The sequence below is a fragment of the Spinacia oleracea genome, chromosome 2, assembly GCF_020520425.1.
Source record: "Spinacia oleracea cultivar Varoflay chromosome 2, BTI_SOV_V1, whole genome shotgun sequence".
NCBI lineage: Eukaryota > Viridiplantae > Streptophyta > Magnoliopsida > Caryophyllales > Amaranthaceae > Spinacia > Spinacia oleracea.
The window spans coordinates 48115597-48141628 of NC_079488.1; the positions used below are offsets into that span (position 1 = coordinate 48115597).

At 38.9% G+C, this 26032-nt stretch overlaps 1 protein-coding gene across 1 annotated transcript; it reads left to right on the forward strand.

The window, feature by feature from the left end:
- The first annotated feature begins 24407 nt into the window (after positions 1-24407).
- LOC130466917 (uncharacterized) lies at positions 24408-24990 on the forward strand. The gene is made up of 2 exons (XM_056835480.1): positions 24408-24768; positions 24858-24990. Exons 1-2 carry the CDS (start codon positions 24441-24443, stop codon positions 24872-24874), a joined length of 345 nt encoding a protein of 114 aa, XP_056691458.1. The 5' UTR covers positions 24408-24440; the 3' UTR covers positions 24875-24990.
- The last annotated feature ends 1042 nt before the right edge of the window (positions 24991-26032 follow it).

Genomic DNA, 26032 nt, shown 5'->3' on the forward strand with positions numbered 1-26032 from the left:
TTTAATCGGAAGCGTATCGTACGAATTAGCATCGGACGAGGCTTGCCGGACGAAGGCCCAGCACGAAGCCGGGGCCATCGCCCAGCAAGCGTGCGCGCCACAAGCCCAGCCAAGGCAGCGCCCAGGCCTACCGCAAGGCAGGCCCAGCGCGCGCCAAGGGCCACGGCTGCGTGGGCCGTGCTGCGCGGGCTGCTGCTCGCACGCATGGGCAGCCCTTGTGGCTGCCGTGTGTGTGTGAGTTTGTGCTCATGCATGATTCCTGAATCTGCAAGAGTCAGTGTATGATTAAATGTCTATTCCTAATTGGATAAATTAATTAAATAGAATTCATGTAGGATTCTAATTCCAATTAATTCGCATCCTACTAGGATTACGATTCCTTTTCCATAACTCTATAAATAAAGGCCTAGGGGTCATAATTTATACACAAGTTTCAAAGTATTCAAAAGTGAGTTTTTTGAGAGAAAATTAAAACACATCTTGCTCATAAAAGTGCCGAATTTTCTAGTACCTTAAGGGCGGTTCTAGTTGGTCAATCTTAAGGCGGATCCGGACGTGCTGTGGACTATCTACGGAGGGACGACACTTGGAGTCCTAAAAAGACTTGTTCTTGTTCGGTTCGGGCGCAGCTAGGGAAGGCACGCAACAAAGAGTATGCATCTAATTATGCTATATGATTATGTGTAAATAATATGTTGGGTTAATGGTTGTTTCCGCATGATCTATGTAAATGTCATATGTATCATAACCTAACAAAAACATACTCAATGTTTTGATGACAAAATTGAAATTTTGTTGATTTGCAAGAATAGTTTCACACCTATTGGTTGCAAGTTTGTTTTAAAGGATAAAAACCATCAAACATTGAATTGTGTTCACACACAAAGCTAGATTAGTTGCTAAAGGTTACAAGCAAATTCATGACATGGATTGTGTTGAAACCTCATGCATAATCGTAATGCTCAAGTCTATAAATCAAGCAATGATTGCATATTGGTACATATGGCAATTGGATGAAAAAACATATTCCTCAATCAAATGTTGGAAGAAAACTATGTACATGGCATGTCATAGGATTTGTGGATCCAAATAATGCTTGAAATGAATGCCAGCTTAGGAAATCTAAGTACAGATTTAAGCAAGCAATTGGGAATTGGAATTGTATTTTAGTGAAGCTAATAAGTATTTTAGTTTCATAAAATATACATGATTCTTATAGATATATAAGAAGTTTAGTGGGAGTACGTAAAACTTAATTGGTCCTATGTGTATCACACACATATCTCTCTATTGTGAAATAACATTCAAATGCTAATGACTTAGATTTGAAATTATTCATCAATGATGGACCAAGGCGAAACTTAGTACATACTGGGTATTAAGATCTATTTATAAAGATCTTATAATATTGTTTTGGATTAAGTAATAGCATTTACTAAATCAAACACGAAATACTCATTAGAGATATTCGACCCATATGAATAAATCTAAGTAAAGAATGTTTGAACTATGTATAAGCATTTACTAAGTTAAACATCAAAGGATCTAAGTGAGATTCTTAACCTATATTATATGTCAAAGAATTTAGCTGGATTCAGTATCTACTGAAATTGAATGAGCTAAAGTTACATGAATAGAATTCAATTGGGCATTATTCTGCAAAAGAATTTATCATGTATGATATAATATGTGGATCGCTAAAAACGTATCGTATGACTTTAGGCATGACGAACATATACCAATCTCTATTGATCTAAGTGAAGATCAACTAGATTGAAATCAAGAAAAACTTATGGTACTTGAAAAGGTACATAGGATTAGTTATTGATTCAAGGAAATAAAGATATGCTAAATATTGATGCTACACGCATAAACACTGGCAAAGGATCAAGCAAGATCCTTTTGGAGTTAACCATTGACAAGGACGAGCTATAGAGCATCGTGTTTTGAAATGGCAACATGGATTGAAGACCATGAGTTTTTGCGTGGGAAATTAAATATTAATTTCTATGTTCTAAGATACAGCTGGAAAGTCTTCCACGTATCTGTGAACTGCCTGGATAAGTAAATCCAACCAAAGCATCACTAGCAACCTATACAGTTGAAGTAAAAGTAATTATTTCCTAAGAAGCAATAAAACAGGGTTGTTTAAGTTAAAGAGTTCTTCACTGAACTTGTGTAGATCACATGTCTGCTGACTTGATGGTTCTTCATTGCAAAATGCGTAGAACCACTATCGAAGTAAGAAAGACTAGATCACATAATAAACAAACTCAAAAGATCTTATCATCATATCTCGAAGAACATTCGATGACAAGGATATTAAGATTGGCAAAGCATGATAACTAAACCTATGCAACAAGTGAGAAGCAACACTCACGTTGTAGCACTGGAAATCAAGCATAGCTTTGAATTCCATGAAATGTTTTAAAGATGGGTTAGAGGCCCATGGTTGTAAAACAATGGGGTTGAACATTTATCATATATGAAATGTATTTTCATATTCCATTTAATCTTGGTTTAGTATTAAATGATGAGTCCCTTCAATTTGACGATATATTCAAGATAGACTGTCAGGACCAGTCCTGTGACTAAGAAATGTCTATCAAGTGAACTTGAATGTCAAAGGTTGAAAATGGTCCCTAGTCGGAGTTTTCTATAAAATTGGACGCATAGAAAACGTTAGAGGATTAGAATGCAAGATGACTAGTAGTTCTGTTTCTTGAACTATGTGGACATGGAAATGTCATAATCATTTGCATAGATACATACTTTGGGAAGACTAGTATCGGACAAGACCTATGAAACTTTACTGTAAGAGATGAGAATCTATCATAAGTAAATTTCATTAAAATTATTAGACACTAAATCCTCAATACCTGAGTGATTTGAGATTACTTGTTTGAGAACTGGTTGCTTTGACGTTGACCAACCGTCGCACCGTAAAAGGAGGCTATAAAGGCAACGCTCAGGTAATCACCTATCAAACGAAGTCTAATCTCAAGATCGCAAGATTGGGATTGTCCTCCCATAAATCGGGATGAGATGCTTAAAAGTTGTACAAGGCCACTCGGAGAGCTAGAAACTATGAAATGCATGGCCGTGCTCGGATGAATCATAGGCTATGATTATCTGTCTATTTGATCAGTTGAACTCTGAAACCGAGGAACACCTCTGGACATAATAAGGATGACAACTCTTACCTTATGTTCAAGAGCAAGCATCGAGCGACAAAGGAATTAGGAAATGCACACTTGTCCCTAAGGACAAGTGGGAGACTGAAGGAAATAGTGCCCTTGGTCCAAGTATGCATTCTATGTTAAGTCTAATAAATGCGGTTCAGTATTAATTAACAAGTTAATAATTCAGTGAGATCAAGTGAGCTGAATGCCTAGCTAGAGGCCGCTTCAGTTCAAGTGGAATTAATGATATTAATCCACAGCTTACTCTTGACTGAACCCGTAGGGTCACACAAATAGTACGTAAACGGATCAAGTATTTAATGGCATTAAATACTCCATCTATGGATATTCGGAATCGACGGATCTTGGTTTCAGTGGGTGTTGAGATCGTCACAGGCAAGAAATGAATACTCCGGAAACGATGATATTGCCGGAAACGGAAATATGGATCGTATCGGAAATATGAATATTATCCAAGTCGTAGATGTTGGCGGAAACGGAAATATGGTACGTATCGGAAAATATTATCGGAAATGGAAATATTGCCGGAATCGGAAATATTGCCGGAAACGGAAATATTGTCAGAATCGGAAATATTATCGGAATCGGAAAATAATTCCGGAAACGGAAATATTAAATATTTGTTCGAAACGAAAATTAATTCCGGAATCGAAAATATTAAATATTGTTCGTATCGGAAATGAATTCCGGAATCGGGAAATTAATCGGAAGCGTATCGTACGAATTGGCATCGGACGAGGCCTGCCAGACGAAGGCCCAGCACGAAGCCGGGCCATCGCCCAGCAAGCCAGCGCGCCACAAACGCACCAGCCAAGGCTGCGCCAGGCCCACCGCAAGGCAGGCCCAGCGCGCGCCAAGGCTGCGGCAGCATGTGGGGCTTGTGGCAATGGGCTGCGAGCTCGCGGGCTGCGCGCGCGCGCATGGCGCCCCTCGTGGGCTGCTGTGCGTGCGTGTGTGTTTGTGTGCTATACGAATCCTAAAGCTATCAGGTTTCGACTAATGATTAAATTCCTAAAACTAAAAGGATGAATTAATGAAATAAGAATTCTATTAGGATTCTAGTTTAATTAATTCGTATCCTAATAGGATTACGATTCCCTTTCCATACCTCTATAAATAAAGGCTTAGGGTCATTATTTTACAGAGAGTATTCAAGTATTCAAAGTGATTTTTGAGAGCAAAAATTCAGTCATACAATTGCCTATACTAGCCGAAAATTCTAAGTACCTTAAGGGCGATCCTAGTTGGTCAAGCTTAAGGCGGATCCGGACGTGCTGTGGACTATCTACGGAGGGACGACACTTGGAGTCCTAAAGACTTGTTCTTGTTCGGTTCGGGCGCAGCTAGGGAAGGCACGCAACAAAGTGTATGCATCTAAACTATGCTAAATGATTATGTGTAAATAATATGCTTTCCTGGCTTTATGGTTTTTCCGCATGATTTATGTATTGTAATATGTATCATAACCTAACAATATCTTCCTCCATTGGTTCGTAGCCTAGGCCAAAGGGAGTAGATTTGTTGGGTGGGGGATGGAACATGTAGTTCTTCTTCCTTATGCCCAATGGAGTTCCCGGGAAATAGCCCTAAGCTAGCAATATTTTAGGGATGACCCGGGATGCACGCGGATCTAGAAATGCTAAATTATAGTCCTCAATGAATTGGATGGCTTCATCCACTTGAAAACCGTAAAGGTCTTCCGCAGTGTCGGCCGTTCCAACCATAGTACAGCTGACGTCGAGAGGAGGGGCGCGTATTTCCAGAATTACCCCGTTATGGTTAAGCTTAACCATTTGATGCAGGGTAGAAGCCACACCTCCTAAGTCATGGAGCCAAGAGCGTCCTAAGAGGAGGTTGAAAGTGGGCTTGATGTCGATTATTTGAAACTCCGTGGTACGTGCCACGGGCCCGGTTTGTATTGTGAGGTTGATTTTTCCCAACACAGGCCTTCGAGAGTTATCATAAGCTCGTACTCCTTGCGTGGAGGTTTGGAAGTCATCGCTTCCTAGCCCCAAGCAATGGGCGGTTTGCAATGGGCAAACATTTACCGCTGAACCGTTATCTACGAGTGCTAGGGGGATGTTTTGTCCTTTGCATCCAACCACTAGATAGAGGGCCTTGTTGTGGGCGCCTCCTTCTTTAGGTAAGTCTTTGTCAGTAAAAACTATTGCTTTTTCCTCAACATCTCTTGTGACGTGGTTAACCAACGAGTCAGGTGTGATGTCCGTAGGGACTGAGATGAGGTCAAGTGAGCAAATGAGTTTTTCACGATGTTCCTTTGAAGTGCACATGAGATCCCAGATGGTAATCTCGGCTTTAGTTCTTTTTAGTTGCTTCAAGAGAGGATTTTCGATGACTTCTGCGACGGTGGTGTGCCGCACGTTTTCAAGAGTCTGTCTGACTGGGATGTCGCCCATAGGGGGTGGGCGAATATCCTGTTGGTACACCCTTCCGGACCGAGTGAGATTGTCAACTTCGGACTCTTGAGGGGTGGTGTCAATGGGAGCATGCCCGGGCCAAGTTTCAGTAAAGAGGTCCTGGCCCGACACTTGAGACAGGTAGACATCTTCAGCATCATCATCCCACACGCCGCACACTTCTCTCTCTATTTGATCCATAGGGACCACGGTGAGGGGTGCACCTTGAGGCGTGATATAAACCATAGGGTCAAAGTCCTTATTTTCTGGCTGGTCGAGAGAGATGTGACAAGAACCGAGTGGGCTCTTGTTGTTGTTGGGTTTGCCAACGTTAGGGAGAGGTATTATTTCATCCTCTATCATATCCTGGATTGTGTTTTTTAGATTTCAGCAGTTTTCAGTGTCATGCCCATTTCCTTCATGGAATTTGCAATAGGTGCCCTCGACCCAATATTTACTTTTGAATGAAGGGTCAGGTGTGGGGCCTATGGGCCTTAGCTTTCCTTGATTGGTTAGTCTTTGGAAGGCTTGTACCAGAGTCGACCCGAGTGGGGCAAACTTTCGATCTTGGGTCCACCTTCCAGGGCTCCTTTGGGTTGGGGTTTCCTCTAAGGCGTGGAGCTCTTGGGCTTGAGGCGTGTGGCCCCTGTTGTAGGTGTTACGTTTGTATGCTGGCTTGCTTTGTACTGTTTTTGCAAGGCCATCCTCGATCTTTATTCCTACATCATAAACCCTTTTGAAGGTATCAAGGCCCAAGTACCTAAGGTGTTGTTTATAAGCTGGGTCTAGGTTGTCAATGAACTTTTTGACCAATTCCGTTTTAGGAGGCCTATTGATTAGTTGGGCCGCTTGGTCTCTCTATCTAGCAAAATAGGTCGTGAAACCTTCATTTTTCTTTTGGAAGAGTACTTCCAGCTCGTGCATGGTGACTTGAAAATCCATGTTCGACGAGTATTGCTTGACGAAGACATTGACAAAGTCCTCCCAAGTGGGGAAGAGCTTAGGGTCCTGGTGGTAGTACCATTTGAGTGGCACAGGTTCCAAGAACAAAGGAAAGGCGGGCAAATACATGGACTTGTCCACACCTTTCATGTTCATGGCATTCACGAAGCTCAAGAGATGATCACGGGGATTATCCGTGGCTTTGAACTTCGGTAAGTCAGATGAACTGAACTTTTCTTGTAGCTTGCCGGGAAAAGGTTTAGGATCGAGGGAGAAATACTTGCTCCCCATGGTTTGCTGCAGAACCATTTTTTCGATCTTCTTCTCGTTATCGAGGTTATTTTTGGCTTGCGCAGCTGCTAAGGATTCGTTTTCCATTTTCAATTGGTTAATAAGTTGGGTCATTTGGACCATTTGGTCTCGTAATTCTTCCATGGACGTGTTTGAGGGTGCGAATCGAGGTCGGAGAAGCGGAGATCCTTGAAAGGGGGAATGGCGGATGGAGCTTGGAGTTACTAGACCTTGTGTGGGTAATGTAGCTTCGAGACGCACTAACCTTTGATTTTCAGATCGATACCAAGTGGCAGAACCAACCCTATGCATAAGACAAGCTAAAGTTTAGGCCCAAAGTTAAGCATTACTCAGTCTAGACTTCTGACTCTTTCTATTGGTTTTTCTATTCTCACTTATGTGGGTACACTTTGGCTCTTCTTTTAGTCATTCTTTTGGATTTTCGAAACATTTGCCCGTGTGACATTCAAAGTTATTTTAATTAGCATGCTCGGTTTTGGTGCCGAACATTGTCGTCATAGGAGGCCTAATAACGACACAAGGAGTTGTTTATTTTATAAGTCGTTCTTAGAATCGAGTGCCATTTCCATACGTCCTCGTAGCAAATTTGTTACGAAATTTTTTATTGCTACGTATATTTTATGCGCGGGCACCGAGGCTACTGTGCCTGACCAAAATGCCAGGCAGCAACTTCAGCGCCCAACAGGGGCGTAGAAAATAATTGGCGCCCAGCCAGGGGCGTTGAAAATGCGTCCCTGACTGGTACTCGTATTCTGTTCGTCTATCCTTTTAGCAAAAAATAATATGTCACATAGTTTATGACAGGCTTCTATGGGTAATATTTATGCCGGCTTGGTATCGCTTCTATCATAGATCCAACACATGCCCCGGTCGAGGTAGTGCATTCAACAGACGAATTTCGTCCCAAGAGGCCAATCACGATGTAAGCCAAGGGGGCATGCACCAATGAGAGGGACCTAGTGGGCGAGCGATTGGGTTTGGGACAGGTGTACTACTAGCGAAAGTGCCGAGTGGACAACATTCGAAGCGTATGCACCCCCCGAGTGGCGATGGGTATCCTTAGTCCCAATTCCCGAGATGAAACACACCAAGGGAGCCAAGATTCGTTATGCGGTTATGTCCGTTCACATTAATATGCTGATTTTCAGGTCGTCCTAACTTGATAAGGAAATAAATGCGGAGTAGGATCGTTTCACCCTTCGGCTATTTTGATTACCTACGAGCACGAGTATTTCATTAACGTTCCCCAGTGGAGTCGCCACTGTGAGGGGGTCGAAAAAGCACGAGGCTAATGCGTGACCTCGTCCCTCGTGGGCGTGACGTTGTCAGATCAAGTTTAATTGGATTTCCTGTGAGTTTACACCCAATCGACTAGTAATATAGGAGTCGCCATTCAGTTTTTAACGACAATGAGAAAAACTGACAAAACCCGGTTATCGTGACATAAAGGGAGTGCAATTATGTTCGACCACGACGGCCATAGGTTCCCTTGTGATCCTGGTGTGGGGATCGCTCAACGTACACCCGCAGGGCAGAGATTGAGAGTTCGGGGGACTGTAACTACCGAGAGGAGTGCTCATCGATAACTCCAGAGGCAGGTTATCCTTACTAGCTCAGCATAAATAATTGAAGGGACATGCGTTAAACTATTAAACTATTCTGAATTGATTTTAGCAATATGCAACACATAACACTAAATCGATCGTGATTATCTTATTTGGATTGATTTAAGGTACCTAGCATGATAATTCAATTGTCCAAGGTATTATCTTATTAGGCGTGATAGATCAATCAAGTTAATAGTTCGACAATTTTATAAAAGGGTGATGAAAGCGATTAAATCATATGAGGGACACATTACAACGCACCCTTGAGAGGTGCGTTACGGTTCTCAGAAAACTAACCACTTGGCTTTGCTATTTCTCCTTTTATTTAACGAATCTCGGGTTTCCAAGCAATGTTCCAGTATTTAGGCTTAATTTATCAGCTACAAGGGGCAGGATGCGTTCTGTTCGACTTTTGGGTCGATTGCGACAGAACGCCGGATCAATTTCGCAGCGTGAGGCTAGGCTTAAGGCTAGAGTCAATACTCAGGTTATGGAATTGTCCCTTTTCACGTCGGTTTTGAGGCTGTATTTATAGGAAAAGAGTGCGTGGAAAGATAGATTTTAGAATACGGATCCGAAGAGAATCCGGAAATAAAACGGCCCCAGGCATTTTCAGCGCCTAGGGCTGGGCGCCGAAGATTTCGGCGCCCAGAAACAGGCGTTGAAAATGGGATCTGGGCTGAGTTCTTTGTCAGATTTGGACTCTTAGAACACGGAGCTTTTTAGCTTTCGGGAATGGGGACAAAAGTAGGTGTCTACACACTCACAATGGCAACATCCTCGATTTTCACTCCAACTTCTTTACTCACCTCTAACACACTACAGAAAAATAGTTCACACTCCCTATTCATCAATTTCCTCACTTGCATTACAGATATAACTAAAGGTTCTTGGACTTCTCAAAACGTCTGCATGAGGTCATCCTTCCAATATGGTTCCTTAAACTTACTTTCTGAATTTCACAGTCTATCTTAGCCTTGTACAAACTTAGCCAATCCATCCCCAGAATTACATCTAGGTCCCTCAGATTAAACTTTTATCAAGTCAGAATGAAAACGCAATATTTTATCTTCAAAGGCAAGTTCTTAAATAATCTTATACACCTTATGAAGGAAATAATGCCCTTGGTCCTAGTATGCATATAATATTAAGTCTAATAAATGCGGTTCAGTATTAATTAACAAGTTAATAATTCAGTGAGATTAAGTGAGCTGAATGCCTAGCTAGAGGCCGCTTCAGTTAAGGTGGAATTAATTTATATTAATCCACAGCTTACTCTTGACTGAACCCGTAGGGTCACACAAATAGTACGTAAACGGATCAAGTATTTAATGGAATTAAATAATCCATCTATGGATATTCGGAATCGACGGATCTTGGTTTCAGTGGGAGATGAGATCGTCACAAGCAAGAAATGAATACTCCGGAAACGATGATATTGCCGGAAACGGAAATATGGATCGTATCGAAAATATAAATATTATCCAAGTCGTAGATGTTGCCGGTAACGGAAACATGGTACGTATCGGAAAATATTATCGGAAATGGAAATATTGCCGGAATCGGAAATATTGCCGGAAACGGAAATATTGTCAGAATCGGAAATATTATCGGAAACGGAAAATAATTCCGGAAACGGAAATATTAAATATTTGTTCGAAACGGAAATTGATTCCGGAATCGGAAATATTAAATATTGTTCGTATCGGAAATGAATTCCGGAATCGGGAATTTAATCGGAAGCGTATTGTATGAATTAGCATCGGACGAGGCTCGCTAGAAGAAGGCCCAGCACGAAGCCAGGCCATCGCCCAGCAAGCCACACGCATGACCAACACACGCCAAGCCTCGACCAGGCCCAGCGCAAGGCCAGTCCCAGCCAAGGCCTTGGGCGCGCGCGCGGACACAGGCAGCAAGCATGGGCCGAGGCGCTGTGCGCTCAGCGTGGGCCGCAAGGCCTGCGCGAGTGTGCGGTGCTCGTGCGATGCTCGTGTGCGTGCTATACGAATCCTAAAGCTATCAGGATTCGATATATGATTAAATTCTTAATCCTAAAAGATAAATTAATTAAATAAGAGTTCAACTAGGATTCTAATTTAATTAATTCGTATCCTAGTAGGATTCCAATTCTCTTTCCATACCCCTATAAATATGTGGCCTGGGTTCAAAATTTATATCGAGATTTGAAGTATTCAAAAGGTAAGATTTTCAAGCAAAAATCAGCCAAACACTTGCAACCCAAATAGCCGAAAATCCTAGTAACCTTAAGGGCGATTCTAGTTGGTCAAGCTTAAGGCGGATCCGGACTTGCTGTGGACTATCTACGCAGGGACGACACTTGGAGTCCTAAAGACTTGTTCTTGTTCGGTTCGGGTGCAGCTAGGGAGGGCACGCTACAAAGTGTATGCATCTGAATCATGATAAATGATTATGTGTAAATAATATGTTTCCTGGCTTTATGGTTTTTCCGCATGATTTATGTTTATTCATATGTATCATAACCTAATAGTGGTATCACGAGCTGAAGGAAATAATGCCCTTGGTCCAAGTATGCATTCAATGTTAAGTCTAATAAATGCGGTTCAGTATTAATTAACAAGTTAATAATTCAGTGAGATGAAGTGAGCTGAATGCCTAGCTAGAGGCCGCTTCAGTTCAAGTGGAATTAATGATATTAATCCACAGCTTACTCTTGACTGAACCCGTAGGGTCACACAAATAGTACGTAAACGGATCAAGTATTTAATGGCATTAAATACTTTATCTATGGATATTCGGAATCGACGGATCTTGGTTTCAGTGGGAGCTGAAATCGTCACAGGCAAGAAATGAATACTCCGGAAACGATGATATTGCCGGAAACGGAAATATGGATCGTATCGGAAATATAAGTATTATCCAAGTCGTAGATGTTGCCGGAAAAGGAAACATGGTACGTATCGGAAAATATTATCAGAAATGGAAATGTTGCCGGAATCGGAAATATTGCCGGAAACGGAAATATTGTAAGAATCGGAAATATTATCGGAATCGGAAAATAGTTCCTAAAACGGAAATATTAGATATTTGTTCGAAACGGAAATTAATTCCGGAATCGGAAATATTACATATTGTTCGTATCGGAAATGAATTCCGGAACCGGGAATTTAATCGGAAGCGTATCGTACGAATAAGTATCGGACGAGGCCTGCCGGACGAAGGCCCAGCACGAAGCCAGTCCATCGCCCAGCAAGCAAGGACGCGCGCCAACGCCCAACCCAAGGCAGCGCCAGGCCCACCGCAAGGCAGGCCCAGCGCGCCAAGGCAAGGCTGCCCAGCGTGGGTTGCGTGGGCCGAGCGCACGCGTGCGGGCGCCCTCGTTGCTCCGTGCGTGTGTGTTTGTGTCCATGCACAATTCCTAAATCTATTAGGATTTGGTGTATGATTAAATTCGTATTCCTATTAGGATTATTTAATTAATTAGAGTCCTTGTAGGATTCTAAGTTTAATTAAATCGTATCCTACTAGGATTCCAATTCCCTTTCCAAACCTCTATAAATAAGGGCCTAGGGTCATAATTTATAAACACGATTGAAGTATTCAAAGGGTAAGTTTTTGAAAGAAAATTTAGCCATACACTTGCACAATAATAGCCGAAAATTCCTAAGCACCTTAAGGGCGATTCTAGTTGGTCAATCTTGAGGCGGATCCGGACGTACGGTGGACTATCTACGGAGGGACGACACTTGGAGTCCTAAAGACTTGTTTTTGTTCGGTTCGGGCACAGCTAGGGAAGGCACGCTACAAAGTGTATGCATTTATACTATGCTAAATGATTATGTGTAAATAATATGTTTTCCTGGGTTTATGGTTTTTCCGCATGATTTATGTATTGTCATATGTATCATAACCTAACAGTGGTATCACGAGCCTCTTATTATTTTCAGAATCTAAATTGCATAAACATGGTTAAATATTACAAATTTGCAAGAATTAAAAGGGGTGATTAATTTTCGTAATTTATAATTAATTGCAAATTGCGTTTATTTAATTATATTTACGCAGTTTTTCGGCAGTTTCTTCGTTACTCATCCAAATCGAGTGATTTTTGTGTCAATTCCGCATGTAAAAGGCATTCTCAAATTCGAAGCCTAACTATGACTTTTCGGAGGTTTTAGTTTTTCGAACGCAAAATTTCGTAAATTTAAGATGTTAAATTAAATATTTGCGATTCTTGTTGTTAAATCTTGAATTTTTGATTGACCTACAGTATATGTTTAACAAGTTTAAATGCCTAGCCTTGTTAATTATGCAATCTAATTTGTAATTATGATTAATTTGTTGAAAATTGGAATAATTTAGAATTAATTTGATTTTCATAATTAGTTATTATTTAATTAGATACCTATGATTAAAAACCACCATAAAAATTGTAAATTTGGTTAAATTTTAAATTTTTATGACCTAGACTTGAATCCATGTAAATCGGAAATCAATTAATTAATAAATTTTCGATTTTTCGCCCTAAAATTATGAAATTAATATGATTTATTAATTTGTCATTAATTTTGAAAATAAAATTTTAATTTTTATGCGATTCGCTCATATAACTCGCACGCACAAAGCAATGAACGCTACGTGTTACCCTTAAGGGGTGTTGTATAGTGCGGGCATGCGACGACGAGCAAGGGAGCTCGTCGCCCATGCGGTACGAATGCAATGAGCAAAGCCATGGTGCACGAGCACAAGGCAGCAGCCCTGCCTTGTGTCGTGTACTGTGCGCGACGAGCGAGTGGGCAAGGGCGAGAGCAAGGCAGCGACAGTCGCGTGTGGGCAGCAGGCGAGCTGCGCCATGACGCAACTGCCGCGCGCAACGTGCGAAGCCTCGCGCGCAACGAGCGCAAGCTCGCGTGCGACGAGCGCTGCGCCCAGCGATGGTGAGCAGCGAGCGTGTTGCGACGAGCGCTGGCGCGCGCCTTGCGATGGTGAGCGGCAGCAGATGCGACGCAGCAAATAGGCTGCGCGCACATGGCTAGCGATGGCTGCGTGCGTGTGGCCTATGGCTGTGCGTTGCGTGGTGTAGGTGCGTGCTTTGAGTTACGATTAGATCGTTTTAAAATTTTAATTTGAAATTTTCAGTTTACGAAATTTTAATTAATTTTAAAATTAAAAATTTAAATTATTTTCTTGGATTTTAATTTTGAATATTATAATTATAATAAATTTCATTTATTCTAATTATTTTACTAAAATTAAAATCATGAATTAATTTAAATACGACTGAAAATAAATTAAATATGTGGATTCAATTATAAATTTATATGAGCTTTAAATTTTAATTAAATTTGTATGTTTCCGGTTAGACTAGAAATACATTTTTATGTTTAAAATTAGTAAAGCATATGAATTTATTGGTTTAAGTGGGAGCCCTTTTAGTCATAAACTCTTGATTAGGTCTACAAATCCTTAAGGTTAAAACAACTTGATTAGAATTAATAAGGACTGAATAATTTGTAGATTATTCGTGCCCTTGATTAATTGCTGCAAATATTTATGTGATGCATAACGTGTTTTACTAACCAGTTATGTGGGCCATTCATGATAATGAATGGGTGAATGGTATATATTGTATATGTACTGTTTTGCAGTTTATGAAGTGACTAGTATGGCCCAAATAGGATAGAAAATATGGTCTGCGTACCATTAATTTGAATGTAATTGGTCTAAAGTACCAAAATTGTTTTTCAATTCAAATATGGTCTGCGTACCATCAAATAGTTGTAATTAGTTTAATTATAGCTTATTCTATTTGAAGAAAATGGTGCCTCCCACGGAGATTTTCGAGACGGACTTTGAATTTGAAGCTTCAAGATGAAGTCGGGCCATACTATATCACATTTATCTTATGCATGTTTTAAGTTATTTATTGCTTTAAATATGTCTTAAAATGCATGAGATCATGGCTTGATTATGTTGCATGATTAAGGATTTTAGTTCACTTAAAATCTAACCAACATAGTAAGAGCCTTAAGTTCCAAACTTAAAAAATTGAGTTAAAAGGTGCCATGCCAAAATATACACTTGCTTGGATATCCTTTACATCAATCTAGTAATAGTTTTCGCTCAGCGAGGTGTTACTTATTGGTCCTAAAGGGGCAAGGTACACAAATAATTGTGAGTACATGTTAGTTTTGGTGAAACTCAACGATATAAGTAAGGAGTCCTTTTATGTCTTGGCAAAATCGATAGGTTTACCTAATAATTTCTTAGATGTACCTATCAACCAAGAGTAGTTTCTAGACTATTAGCAAAAGGCTTTTGCTTACCTAAAATGTTTTAGAATTGAGTCGACAAACTGTGCTTAATTCTTCGATGGTTTTAGGATCTTTGAATCATTTATTCACACCTGCCGGAACAATAAATTCGAATAAAATGCTAAAACTTGTTGAAATTGCATGATTGCTTTAATTTTCAAGTTATTACTCATGATAAATGTTTAGACTTTGCATGCTTCAATGTATGTTTTAATTATTTTTTATAATAAATATCTTGCACTGCAGTAAATCCTTTTAGAAAGGTAACAGTAAATTTCCTCGATTGGTAATGAGTCCAAGAACGAATCATGGAAATGAGAGAAAATGAGCAATTCAAAATGTACGTTTCTTATAGCGACTTTTATGGTTGTTTTCGAATATCAAAATCGAATGGCAAACCAATTGGTGCTTGTGAATTCAAAATACACTGTAGTTTTGAGATCATAAAGCATTGAGTTTAAAACGCTCAGCTTTACCAATGGTTAACAACCTAATATCTTTGTCCATTTGATTCTCGAATGAGTCTAGTCCCTAGACATTCGAATAGATCGATGCTTAGAGAACTTTAGAAGCTTCTGGTAAGATCATCTAGTTGAAACTTAATATTCAACATAAATTAGATGGTAAGAACTTTGTTGGAGTGACATTGGACATGTCTAACAAAGTATAAAAGTCAACACTAGAGAATTCAATTCTTAAAACTATAAGAAAGGGTACAAGAAATAGGAAAACAAGGAACAAATGAAAGGAATTTATGATTCCGTTTCTACCTATAAGTTTATGTTTAAAGAGAGTGACCTAGCAATCAAACTTCCTTGGTATCATATACCGCTTGAGGTTCTTACTTCGGTAATAACTCAAACAATGGAAGCTAGGATACACTAATGACCTACAAGTGGGAAATGAAGCATGTCAATGCTACATTAGTTGTAGGGTCATCTAGTTTGTTTTAAGTCCTTTCAAAGGCTGGAACTTAATGGCTATTTTGTTCCATAATCAGCATACCTAAATTTCTGCTTCAGACACAGAAACACTCACATTCAGAAGAACGAAAACAATGCTTGTTTGTTTGTTTATTTGAATGAAATGGTCATTTTGGGTTGAGTCAATATGCTTGATTAAAACAAACAACTCTTTAACAATAAAAACTTTACTAGGTTCAAATCAACCCCTTGATTTGAGTTCCACTAATCTTTGGCATTGTTGCTTAGACCATATCAACAAGTTAACATTCATATGCTCTATTTTAATGGACTTTTGAAAGTTGATTGATTTCTAGATCAATTCAAGACAAGCTAGTCTTACTTGTTGAAAGTAACAAAAGATATGAACTATTGTTAGAACGCCTAGACAATAGAGTTCAAAGCTAAAGAAAGCGATTTTATGACTTTATTATTTCACCTAGATTTGAGTGAATGTTGGTTCATTTACTCGGAGTGATATAAGTTTGAATCTGTTTGGCTAGTTCAAAGATTCAGAAGTATGAAATCCACTTGGCAAGAAATCATAAAGATCTAGGTTAGATCATGTTGTTGATTACTTATACAAAAAATGATCATCAATGATTGTGTGTTGTAATTTCACGATCTAGCTCCATAAGATATGGCATATCTTAGTTGGAATAATCGAAGTCAATTAGTACTTGATTCGATTAATGATGAATCATAAAGACTTTTCCTATAATTTCTAAAACAAAATGCTCAACTACCACCAAACTAAACCAAATTCGTCAAAGCTATTGAAAAGTAATTTCAGCATATCTTTTCAATTATATATATCTAAAGAGTTGCTAAACTCAGTGGGAGCTTAGTGTTTGTTATTCAACAAACTAAGGCCCAAGTATAGATATATGTTTCATTGTGATTTATTCAAATGAGACACAAGGGTATTGTTTCTACCACGAATTTTTGAGAACATAATGTTTGTTTGCTCGAAATAATGTCCTTTTGGAGATTCGTTTCCAAAATGACAAGTGGGAGAAAATAGACCTCGAAAGTCTTCGAGGCGAACAACAAACATAAACGGACATTCCGGAGGCTTTTCGAAGTGCTTCAGAAAATCCGAACTTATTCTTTAAGGACTTTAGAAGTGGCTTTAAAGAATAGACATCTCTTAGAAGACTTTACAAGTGCTTCAAGGAGAACGGAATAATCAAAGGACTTTCAAGTGGCCATTGATATTCTATTGTTTGATGTTCTATACCCAAGTAGGCATAGAGTTCAAGTCACTGAAACTATGAGATTCTTCTATTAGATAGTGAAGAAACATGGAGTTCAGATCACTGAAGCTATGCGATTCTTCTATTAGATAGTAAAGAAACCTACAACTTGCAGTCAAACTATTATCATGTAGATTAATGAGTTTGTGACCTGTAAGAAAGCTATGATAAAACCCAGATTCCCTAAAATGGTTAGAGGCCATATATAGACTCAAATGTTTTAAATGGTTAGAGGCCATAAAACATACTCAATGTTTTGATGACAAAATTGAAATTTTGTTAATTTGCAAGAATAGTTTCACACCTATTGGTTGCAAGTTTGTTTTAAGGATAAAAACCATCAAACATGGAATTGTGTTCACACACAAAGCTAGATTAGTTGCTAAAGGTTACAAGAAAATTCACGACGTGGATTGTGTTGAAACCTCAATGCTCAAGTCTATAATTCAAGCAATGATTGCATATTGGTACGTATGGAAATTGGATGACAAAATGTATTCCTCAATCAAATGTTGGAAGAAAACTATGTACATGGCATGTCATAGGATTTGTGGATCCAAATAGTGCTTCAAATGAATGCTAGCTTATGAAATCTAAGTACAGATTTAAGCAAGAAATTGGGAATTGGAATTGTATTTTAGTGAAGCTAATAAGTATTTTAGTTTCATAAAATGTACATGATTCTTATAGATATATAAGAAGTTTAGTGGGAGTACATAAAAACTTAATTGGTCCTGTGTGTATCACACACATATCTCTCTATTGTGAAATAACATTCAAATGCTAATGACTTAGATTTGAAATTATTCATCAATGATGGACCATGGCGAAACTTAGTACATACTGGGTATTAAGATCTGGTTACAAAGATCTTATAATATTGTTTTAGGTTAAGTAATGGAATTTACTAAATCAAACACGAAAGACTCCATTGGAGATATTCGACCCATATGAATAAATCTAAGTAAAGGATGTTTGAACTATGTATAAGCATTTACTAAGTTAAACATCAAAGAATCCAAGTCAGATTCTTAAACCTATATTATATGTCAACAAATTTAGCTGAATTCAGTATCTACTGAAACTAGAATGAGCTAAAGTTACATGAATATAATTCAATTGGGAATTATTCTGAAAAAGAATTTATCATGTATGATATAATATGAGGATCGCCAAAAACGTATCGTATGACTTTAGGCATGACGAACACATACCAATCTCTATTGATCTAAGTGAAGATCAACTAGGTTGAGATCAAGAATACTTATGGTACTTGAAAAGGTACATAGGAATAGTTCTTGATTCAAGGAAATAAAGATATGCTAAATATTGATGCTACACGCATAAACACTGGCAAAGGATCAAGCAAGATTCCCTTGGAGTTAACCATTGGCAAGGACGAGCTATAGAGCATCGTGTTTTGAAAATGGCAACATGGGTTGGAGACCATGAGTTGTTGCGTGGGAAATTAAATATTAATTTCTATGTTCTAAGATATAGTTGGAAAGTCTTCCGCATATCTGTGAACTCCTTGGATAAGTAAGTCCAAACAAAGCATCACTAGCAACCTAAACAGTTGAAGTAAAAGTACTTATTGCCTAAGAAAGCAATAAAACAGGGTTGTTTTAAAGAGTTCTTCACTGAACTTGTGTAGATCACCTGTCTGTTGGCTTGATGGTTCTTCATTGCAAAATGCGTAGAACCAGTATCGAAGTAAGAAAGACTAGATCACATAATAAACAAACTCAAAAGATCTTATCATCTATCTCATTCGATGAAAAGGATATTAAGATTGGCAAAGCATGATAACTAAACCTATGCAACAAGTGAGAAGCAACACTCACATTGTAGCACTGGAAATCAAGCATAGCTTTGAATTCCATGAACTGTTTTAAAGATGGGTTTGAGGCCCATGGTTGTAAGACATTGGGGTTGAACATTTATCATATATGAAATGTATTTTCATATTCCATTTAATCTTGGTTTAGTATTAAATGATGAGTCCCTTCAAATTTGATGATATATTCAAGATAGACTGTCAGGACCAGTCCTGTGACTAAGAAATGTCTATCAAGTGAACTTGAATGTCAAAAGTTGAAAATGGTCCCTGGTCGGAGTTTTCTATAAAATTGGACGCATAGAAAACGTTAGACGACTAGAATGCAAGATGACTAGTAGTTCTGTTTCTTGAACTATGTGGACATGGAAATGTCATAATCATTTGCATAGATACTTACTTTGGAAATACTAGTATCGGTCAGACCTATGAAACTTTACTGTAAGAGATGAAAATCTATCATAAGTAAATTTCATTAAAATTATTAGACACTAAATCCTCAATACCTGAGTGATTTGAGATTACTTGTTTGAGAACTGGTTGCTTTGACGTTGACCAACCGTCGCACCGTAAAAGGAGGCTATAAAGGCAACGCTCAGGCAATCACCTATCAAACGAAGTCTAATCTCAAGATCGCAAGATTGGGATTGTCCTCCCATAAATCGGGATGAGATGCTTAAAAGTTGTACAAGGCCACTCGGAGAGCTAGAAACTGTGAAATGCATGGCCGTGCTCGGATGAATCATAGGCTATGATTATCTGTTTATTTGATCAGTTGAACTCTGAAACCGAGAAACACCTCTGGACATAATAAGGATGACAACTCTTACCTTATGTTCAAGAGCAAGCATCGAGCGACAAAGGAATTAGGAAATGCACACTTGTCCCTAAGGACAAGTGGGAGACTGAAGGAAATAATGCCCTTGGTCCAAGTATGCATTCAATGTTAAGTCTAATAAATGCGGTTCAGTATTAATTAACAAGTTAATAATTCAGTGAGATCAAGTGAGCTGAATGCCTAGCTAGAGGCCGCTTCAGTTCAAGTGGAATTAATGATATTAATCCACAACTTACTCTTGACTGAACCCGTAGGGTCACACAAATAGTACGTAAACGGATCAAGTATTAAATGGCATTAAATACTCTATCTATGGATATTCAGAATCGACGAATCTTGGTTTCAGTGGGAGCTGAGATCGTCACAAGCAAGAAATGAATACTCCTGAAACGATGATATTGCCGGAAACGAAAATATGGATCGTATCGGAAATATAAATATTATCCAAGTCGTAGATGTTGCCGGAAACGGAAACATGGTACGTATCGGAAAATATTATCGGAAATGGAAATATTGCCGGAATCGGAAATATTGCCGGAAACGGAAATATTGTCAGAATCGGAAATATTATCGGAATCGGAAAATAGTTCCGGAAACGGAAATATTAAATATTTGTTCGAAACGGAAATTAATTCCGGAATCGGAAATATTAAATATTGTTCGTATCGGAAATGAATTCCGGAACCGGGAATTTAATCGGAAGCGTATCGTACGAATAAGCATCGGACGAGGCCTTCCGGACGAAAGCCCAGCACGAAGCCAGGCCATCGCCCAGCAAGCAAAGACGCGCGCCAACGCCCAGCCCAAGGCAGCGCCAGGCCCACCGCAAGGCAGGCCCAGCGCGCCAAGGCAAGGCTGCCCAGCGTGGGCTGCGTGGGCCGAGCGCACGCGTGCGGGCGCCCTCGTGGCTCCGTGCGTGTGTGTTTTTGTCCATGCACAATTCCTAAATCTATTAGGATTTGGTGTATGATTAAATTCGTATTCTTATTAGGATTATTTAATTAATTAGAGTCCTTGTAGGATTCTAAGTTTAATTAAATCGTATCCTACTAGGATTCCAATTCCCTTTCCAAACCTCTATAAATGAGGGCCTAGGGTCATAATTTATAAACACGAATGAAGTATTCAAAGGGTAAGTTTTTGAAAGAAAATTCAGCCATACACTTGCACAATAATAGCCGAAAATTCCTAAGCACCTTAAGGGCGATTCTAGTTGGTTAATCTTGAGGCGGATCTGGACGTACTGTGGACTATCTACGGAGGGACGACACTTGGAGTCCTAAAGACTTGTTCTTGTTCGGTTCGGGCACAGCTAGGGAAGGCACGCTACAAAGTGTATGCATTTATACTATGCTAAATGATTATGTGTAAATAATATGCTTTCCTGGCTTTATGGTTTTTCCGCATGATTTATGTATTGTCATATGTATCATAACCTAACACGAGCCTCTTATTATTTTCATAATCTAAATTGCATGAACATGGTTAAATTTTACAAATTTGCAAAGAATTAAAGGGGTGATTAATTTCGTAATTAATTGCAAATTGCGTTTATTTAATTATATGTACGTAGTTTTTCGGCAGTTTCTTCGTTACTCATCCAAATCGAGTGATTTTTGTGTCAATTCCACATGTAAAAGGCATTCTAAAATTTTGACAAAAGTAATACTTTTCGGCCGAACCCAGAATTCCCAAATTCGAAGCCTAACTATGACTTTTCGGAGGTTTTAGTTTTTCGAACGCAAAAGTTTGTAAATTTAAGATGTTAAATTAAGTATTTGCGATTCTTGTTGATAAATCTTGAGTTTTTGATTGACCTACAGTATATGTTTAACAATTATGAATGCCTAGACTTGTTAATTATACAACCTAATTTGTAATTATGATTAATTTGTTGAAATTCGAATAATTTAGAATTGATTTGATTTTCATAATTAATTAATAATTTAATTAGGTATCCATGATTAAAATCCACCATAAAAATTGTTAATTTATGTTAAATTTTTAATTTTTATGACCTACATTTGAATCCATGATTAATCGGAAATTAATTGATTAAAAAATCTTCGATTTTTCGCCCTAAAATTATGAAATTAATATGTTTTATTAATTCGTCATTAATTTTAAATTAAAAATTTTAAATTTTTATGAAAACGCTCATGAATGTTGCACGCACAAAGCAATGGAAGCTACGTGTTACCCTTAAGGGGTGTTGCATAGTGCGGGCACGCGACGACGAGCAAGGGAGCTCGTCGCCCGTGCGGTACGAATGCAGCGAGCAACAAAGCGTGGCGCGCGCGCGAAGCAAAGGAGCTGGCCGTGTATGCTATGTGATGGGCGAGGGCGAGGTGCAAGGCAAGCGAGCAGTCGCGTGTGGGAAGCAAGCGAGCTGCGCCACAGCGCGTACTGCCGCGCGCAGCGAGCGCTGGCCCGCGTGCAGCGAGCGCTGGCCCGCGTGCAGCGAGCGCTGGCCCGCATACAGCGAGCGCTGGCCCGCGTGCAGCGAGCGCTGGCCCGCGTGCAGCGAGCGCTGGCCCGCGTGCAGCGAGCGCTGGCCCGCGTGCAGCGAGCGCTGGCCCGCGTGCAGCGAGCGCTGGCCCGCGTGCAGCGAGCGCTGGGTCGCGCAGGCTCGCGTGCAGTGCCTTGCGAGGGTGAGCAGCAGCAGACGCGACACAGCACAGAGGCTACGCGCATCGTGGCCAGCGATGGCTGCGTGTGCGTGTGGCCTATGGCTGTGCGTTGCGTGGTGATGTGCGTACCTGGTGTTACGATTAAATCGTTTTAAATTTTAATTTGAGATTTTCAGTTCATGTAATTTTAATTAATTTTAAAATTAATAATTTAAATTGTTTTCTTGGATTTTAATTTTGAAATTATAATTATTATAAATTTTAATTTATTCTAATTATTTTACTAAAATTAAAAACCTTGATTTAATTTAAATCCAACTGAAAAATAAATTAAATAAGTGGATTCAATTATAAATTTATATGAGCTTTAAATTTTAATTAAATTTGTATGTTTCCAGTTAGACTAGAAATACATTTTTATGTTTAAAATTAGTAAAGCATATGAATTTATTGGTTTAAGTGGGAGCAATTTTAGTCATAAACTCTTGATTAGGTTTAAAAATCCTTTAAGGTTAAACAACTTGATAAAATTAATAAGGATTGAATAATTGGTAGATTATTGGTGCCCTTAATTAATTGCTGCAAATATTTATGTGATGCATACAATGTGTTTTAACTAACCAATTATGTGGGCCATTCATGATAATGAATGGATTAATGGTATATATATTTTATATGTACTGTTTTGCAGGTTATGAAGTGACTAGTATGGCCCAAATAGGATAGAAAATATGGTCTGCGTACCATTAATTTGAATGTAATTGGTCTAAAGCACCAAATTTGTTTTTCAATTCAAATATGGTCTGCGTACCATCAAATAGTTGTAATTAGTTTAATTATAGCTTATCCTACTTGAAGAAAATGGCGCATCCCACGGTGAAATTCAAGACGGAGTTTCCAATCCATTTTCAAGACGGACTTGAAGTTGAAGCTTCAAGATGAAGTCGGGCCATACTAGATCACATTTATCTTATGCATGCTTTAAGTTATTTATTGCTATTAAATATGTCTTAAATATGCATGAGATCAAAGCTTGATTATGTTGCATGATTAAGGATTTTAGTTCATTTAAAATCTAACCAACATAGTAAGAGCCTTAAGTTCCAAACTTAAAAATTGAGTTAAAAGGTGCCATGCCAAAATAACACTTACTTGGATATCCTTTACATCGATCTTAGTAATAGTTTTCCGCCATAGCGAGGTGTTACTTATCGATACTAAACGGGTAAGGTACACAAATAATTGTGAGTACATGTTAGTTTTGGTGAAACTCAACGATATAAGTAAGGAGTCCTTTTATGTCGTGGCAACATCGATAGGTTTACTTAATAAGTTCTTAGACGTACCTATCAACCAAGAGTAGTTTCTAGACTATTAGCAAAAGGCTTTTGCTTACCTAAAAGATTTTAGAATTGAGTCTAAATACATAATGTGCTTAATTCTTCAATGGGTTTTAGGATCTTGGAATCATTTTATTCACACCTGCCGGAACACATAACTTGAATAAAATGCTTAATGAACATTGAATTATGCATGTATGCTAGAATTTAAGTTTATTAAGAGAAACTGTGAATGATTATTTTATTCTTTTTCAATTGTAGTTTTAATTATGGCAAACAACAATCAAAACATCATCATGGGTTCTGAGCTTATGGTCAAGCTGAACCTAACAAATTTTCTTGAATGGGAAGCTAAGCTAGTTGAAATAGTCAGACTCAATGGACTTGAGTATGTACTGTTACATCCCATGCCAAGCTACTTTTCCAGAGACATGACCCTTGAAAGATTTTCCGCCTGGGATGCGGATCTCAAAAAGGTTATGAGTCTCATGCTGAATAATATCCTTGATGAATGGGCTAGAAGGTTTGTAGCTTATGAACCTTTTACGCTCATCAAGGATCTGAGGGATATCTGTCGTGGAAGCACGGAGGACAAGGACCTGAACGTCCATGAGTTGATTGAATCAATGTCTGGTCTAAAGGTTAGTTCTCCCAACAGGTGTTATAGGATGGAAGTCCAAGAAACACATGTTCAGCTCCTTCGCACTAAACAAAGGGTAGGCGTCCCACTAAGATTCCATGTGGATCTTATGCATTCATATTTCGATCGCCTAAGTCTGCTAGGAACACCAATAAGCGAAAGGATGGCAGTCTCTATCTTGCTCAATTCACTGCACAGTGGGTTTGGTCGCTTCAAGCAACTATACCTAAGTGAACCAAGAGAAGAAACAGTTGCAGAATTTGTTCACCTTGTCAGAAAGGCTGAGATAATACTGGACTGTGAAGCCAAAGATTTACTCAAGGCTAAAGGGAGACCGTTCAAGAAAAGTGGAAAGTCCAAGGGCAATGCTAAATCAAAGCAGGACAAGTCCACATCAAGCTGTCTTTATTGTGATGGAATAGGCCATTACAAAAGAGAATGTCCAAAGCTAAAGGAAGATCAGAAGAACGGAACAGTCGTTCCATCTTCAGGTATTTTCGTTATAGACTGTATACTTGCTAATTCAACTTCTTGGGTATTAGATACAGGTTGTGGCTCACACTTATGTTCCAATTCACAGGGACTAAGAAGAAGTAGAAAGTTAAGCAAGGGTGAAGTCGACCTACGAGTGGGAAATGGAGCACGGATTGCTGCATTAGCTGTAGGAACTTATTATTTGTCGTTGCCCTCTGGGCTAGTTTTGGAACTGGAAGAGTGTTTCCATGTTCCAAGTCTTACTAAAAAACATCATTTCTGTTTCTTGCTTAGATGCTAAGGGATTTTCCTTTTTAATAAAAGACAATAGTTGTTCGTTTTATTTTAAAGAGATGTTTTATGGATCTGCTAGATTAGTCAATGGACTTTATTTATTAAATCACGACAAACAAGTTTATAACATAAATACTAAAAAGGCCAAAAAGGATGATTCAGATCTCACCTATTTGTGGCATTGTCCATTAGGCCATATTAACTTGAAACGCATTGAAAGACTTCAAAAGGAAGGAATTCTAGAACCATTTGACTTAGAGGATTATGGTAAGTGCGAATCATGTTTACTTGGCAAAATGACAAAGCAACCTTTCTCTAAAGTTGGAGAAAGAGCAACTGAACTATTGGGTTTAATCCATACAGATGTATGTGGACCAATGAGTACAAATGCTAGAGGTGGTTTCAGCTACTTTATCACTTTCACTGATGACTTCAGTAGATATGGTTATGTCTACCTAATGAAGCATAAGTCTGAATCCTTTGATAAATTCAAGGAATTTCAGAGTGAAGTAGAGAATCAATTAGGCAAGAAGATTAAGGCACTGCGGTCTGATAGAGGCGGTGAATATCTGAGCTATGAATTTGATGACCATCTTAAAGAATGTGGAATTCTATCAGAATTGACTACTCCTGGAACACCACAATGGAACGGTGTGTCGGAACGGAGGAACAGAACCTTGCTAGACATGGTTAGATCAATGATGGGTCAGGCCGAACTTCCAATAGAATTTTGGAGACATGCACTAAATACAGCCGGACTCACTATAAATAGAGCTCCGTCTAAAGCTGTTGAAAAGACTTCATATGAGTTATGGTTTGGAAAGCCTCCAAAAGTGTCTTTTCTTAAGATTTGGGGATGTGAAGTATACGTCAAACGATTAATTTCAGACAAACTTCATCCAAAATCTGACAAATGTATCCTTGTGGGCTATCCAAAGGATACAAAGGGGTATTACTTCTACAATACATCTGAGAACAAGGTGTTTG

What these genes read in the sequence shown, in the direction of transcription:
- LOC130466917 (XM_056835480.1), top strand. Translation starts at nt 24,441, where the DNA reads ATGGCAGTCTCTATCTTGCTCAATTCACTGCACAGTGGGTTTGGTCGC.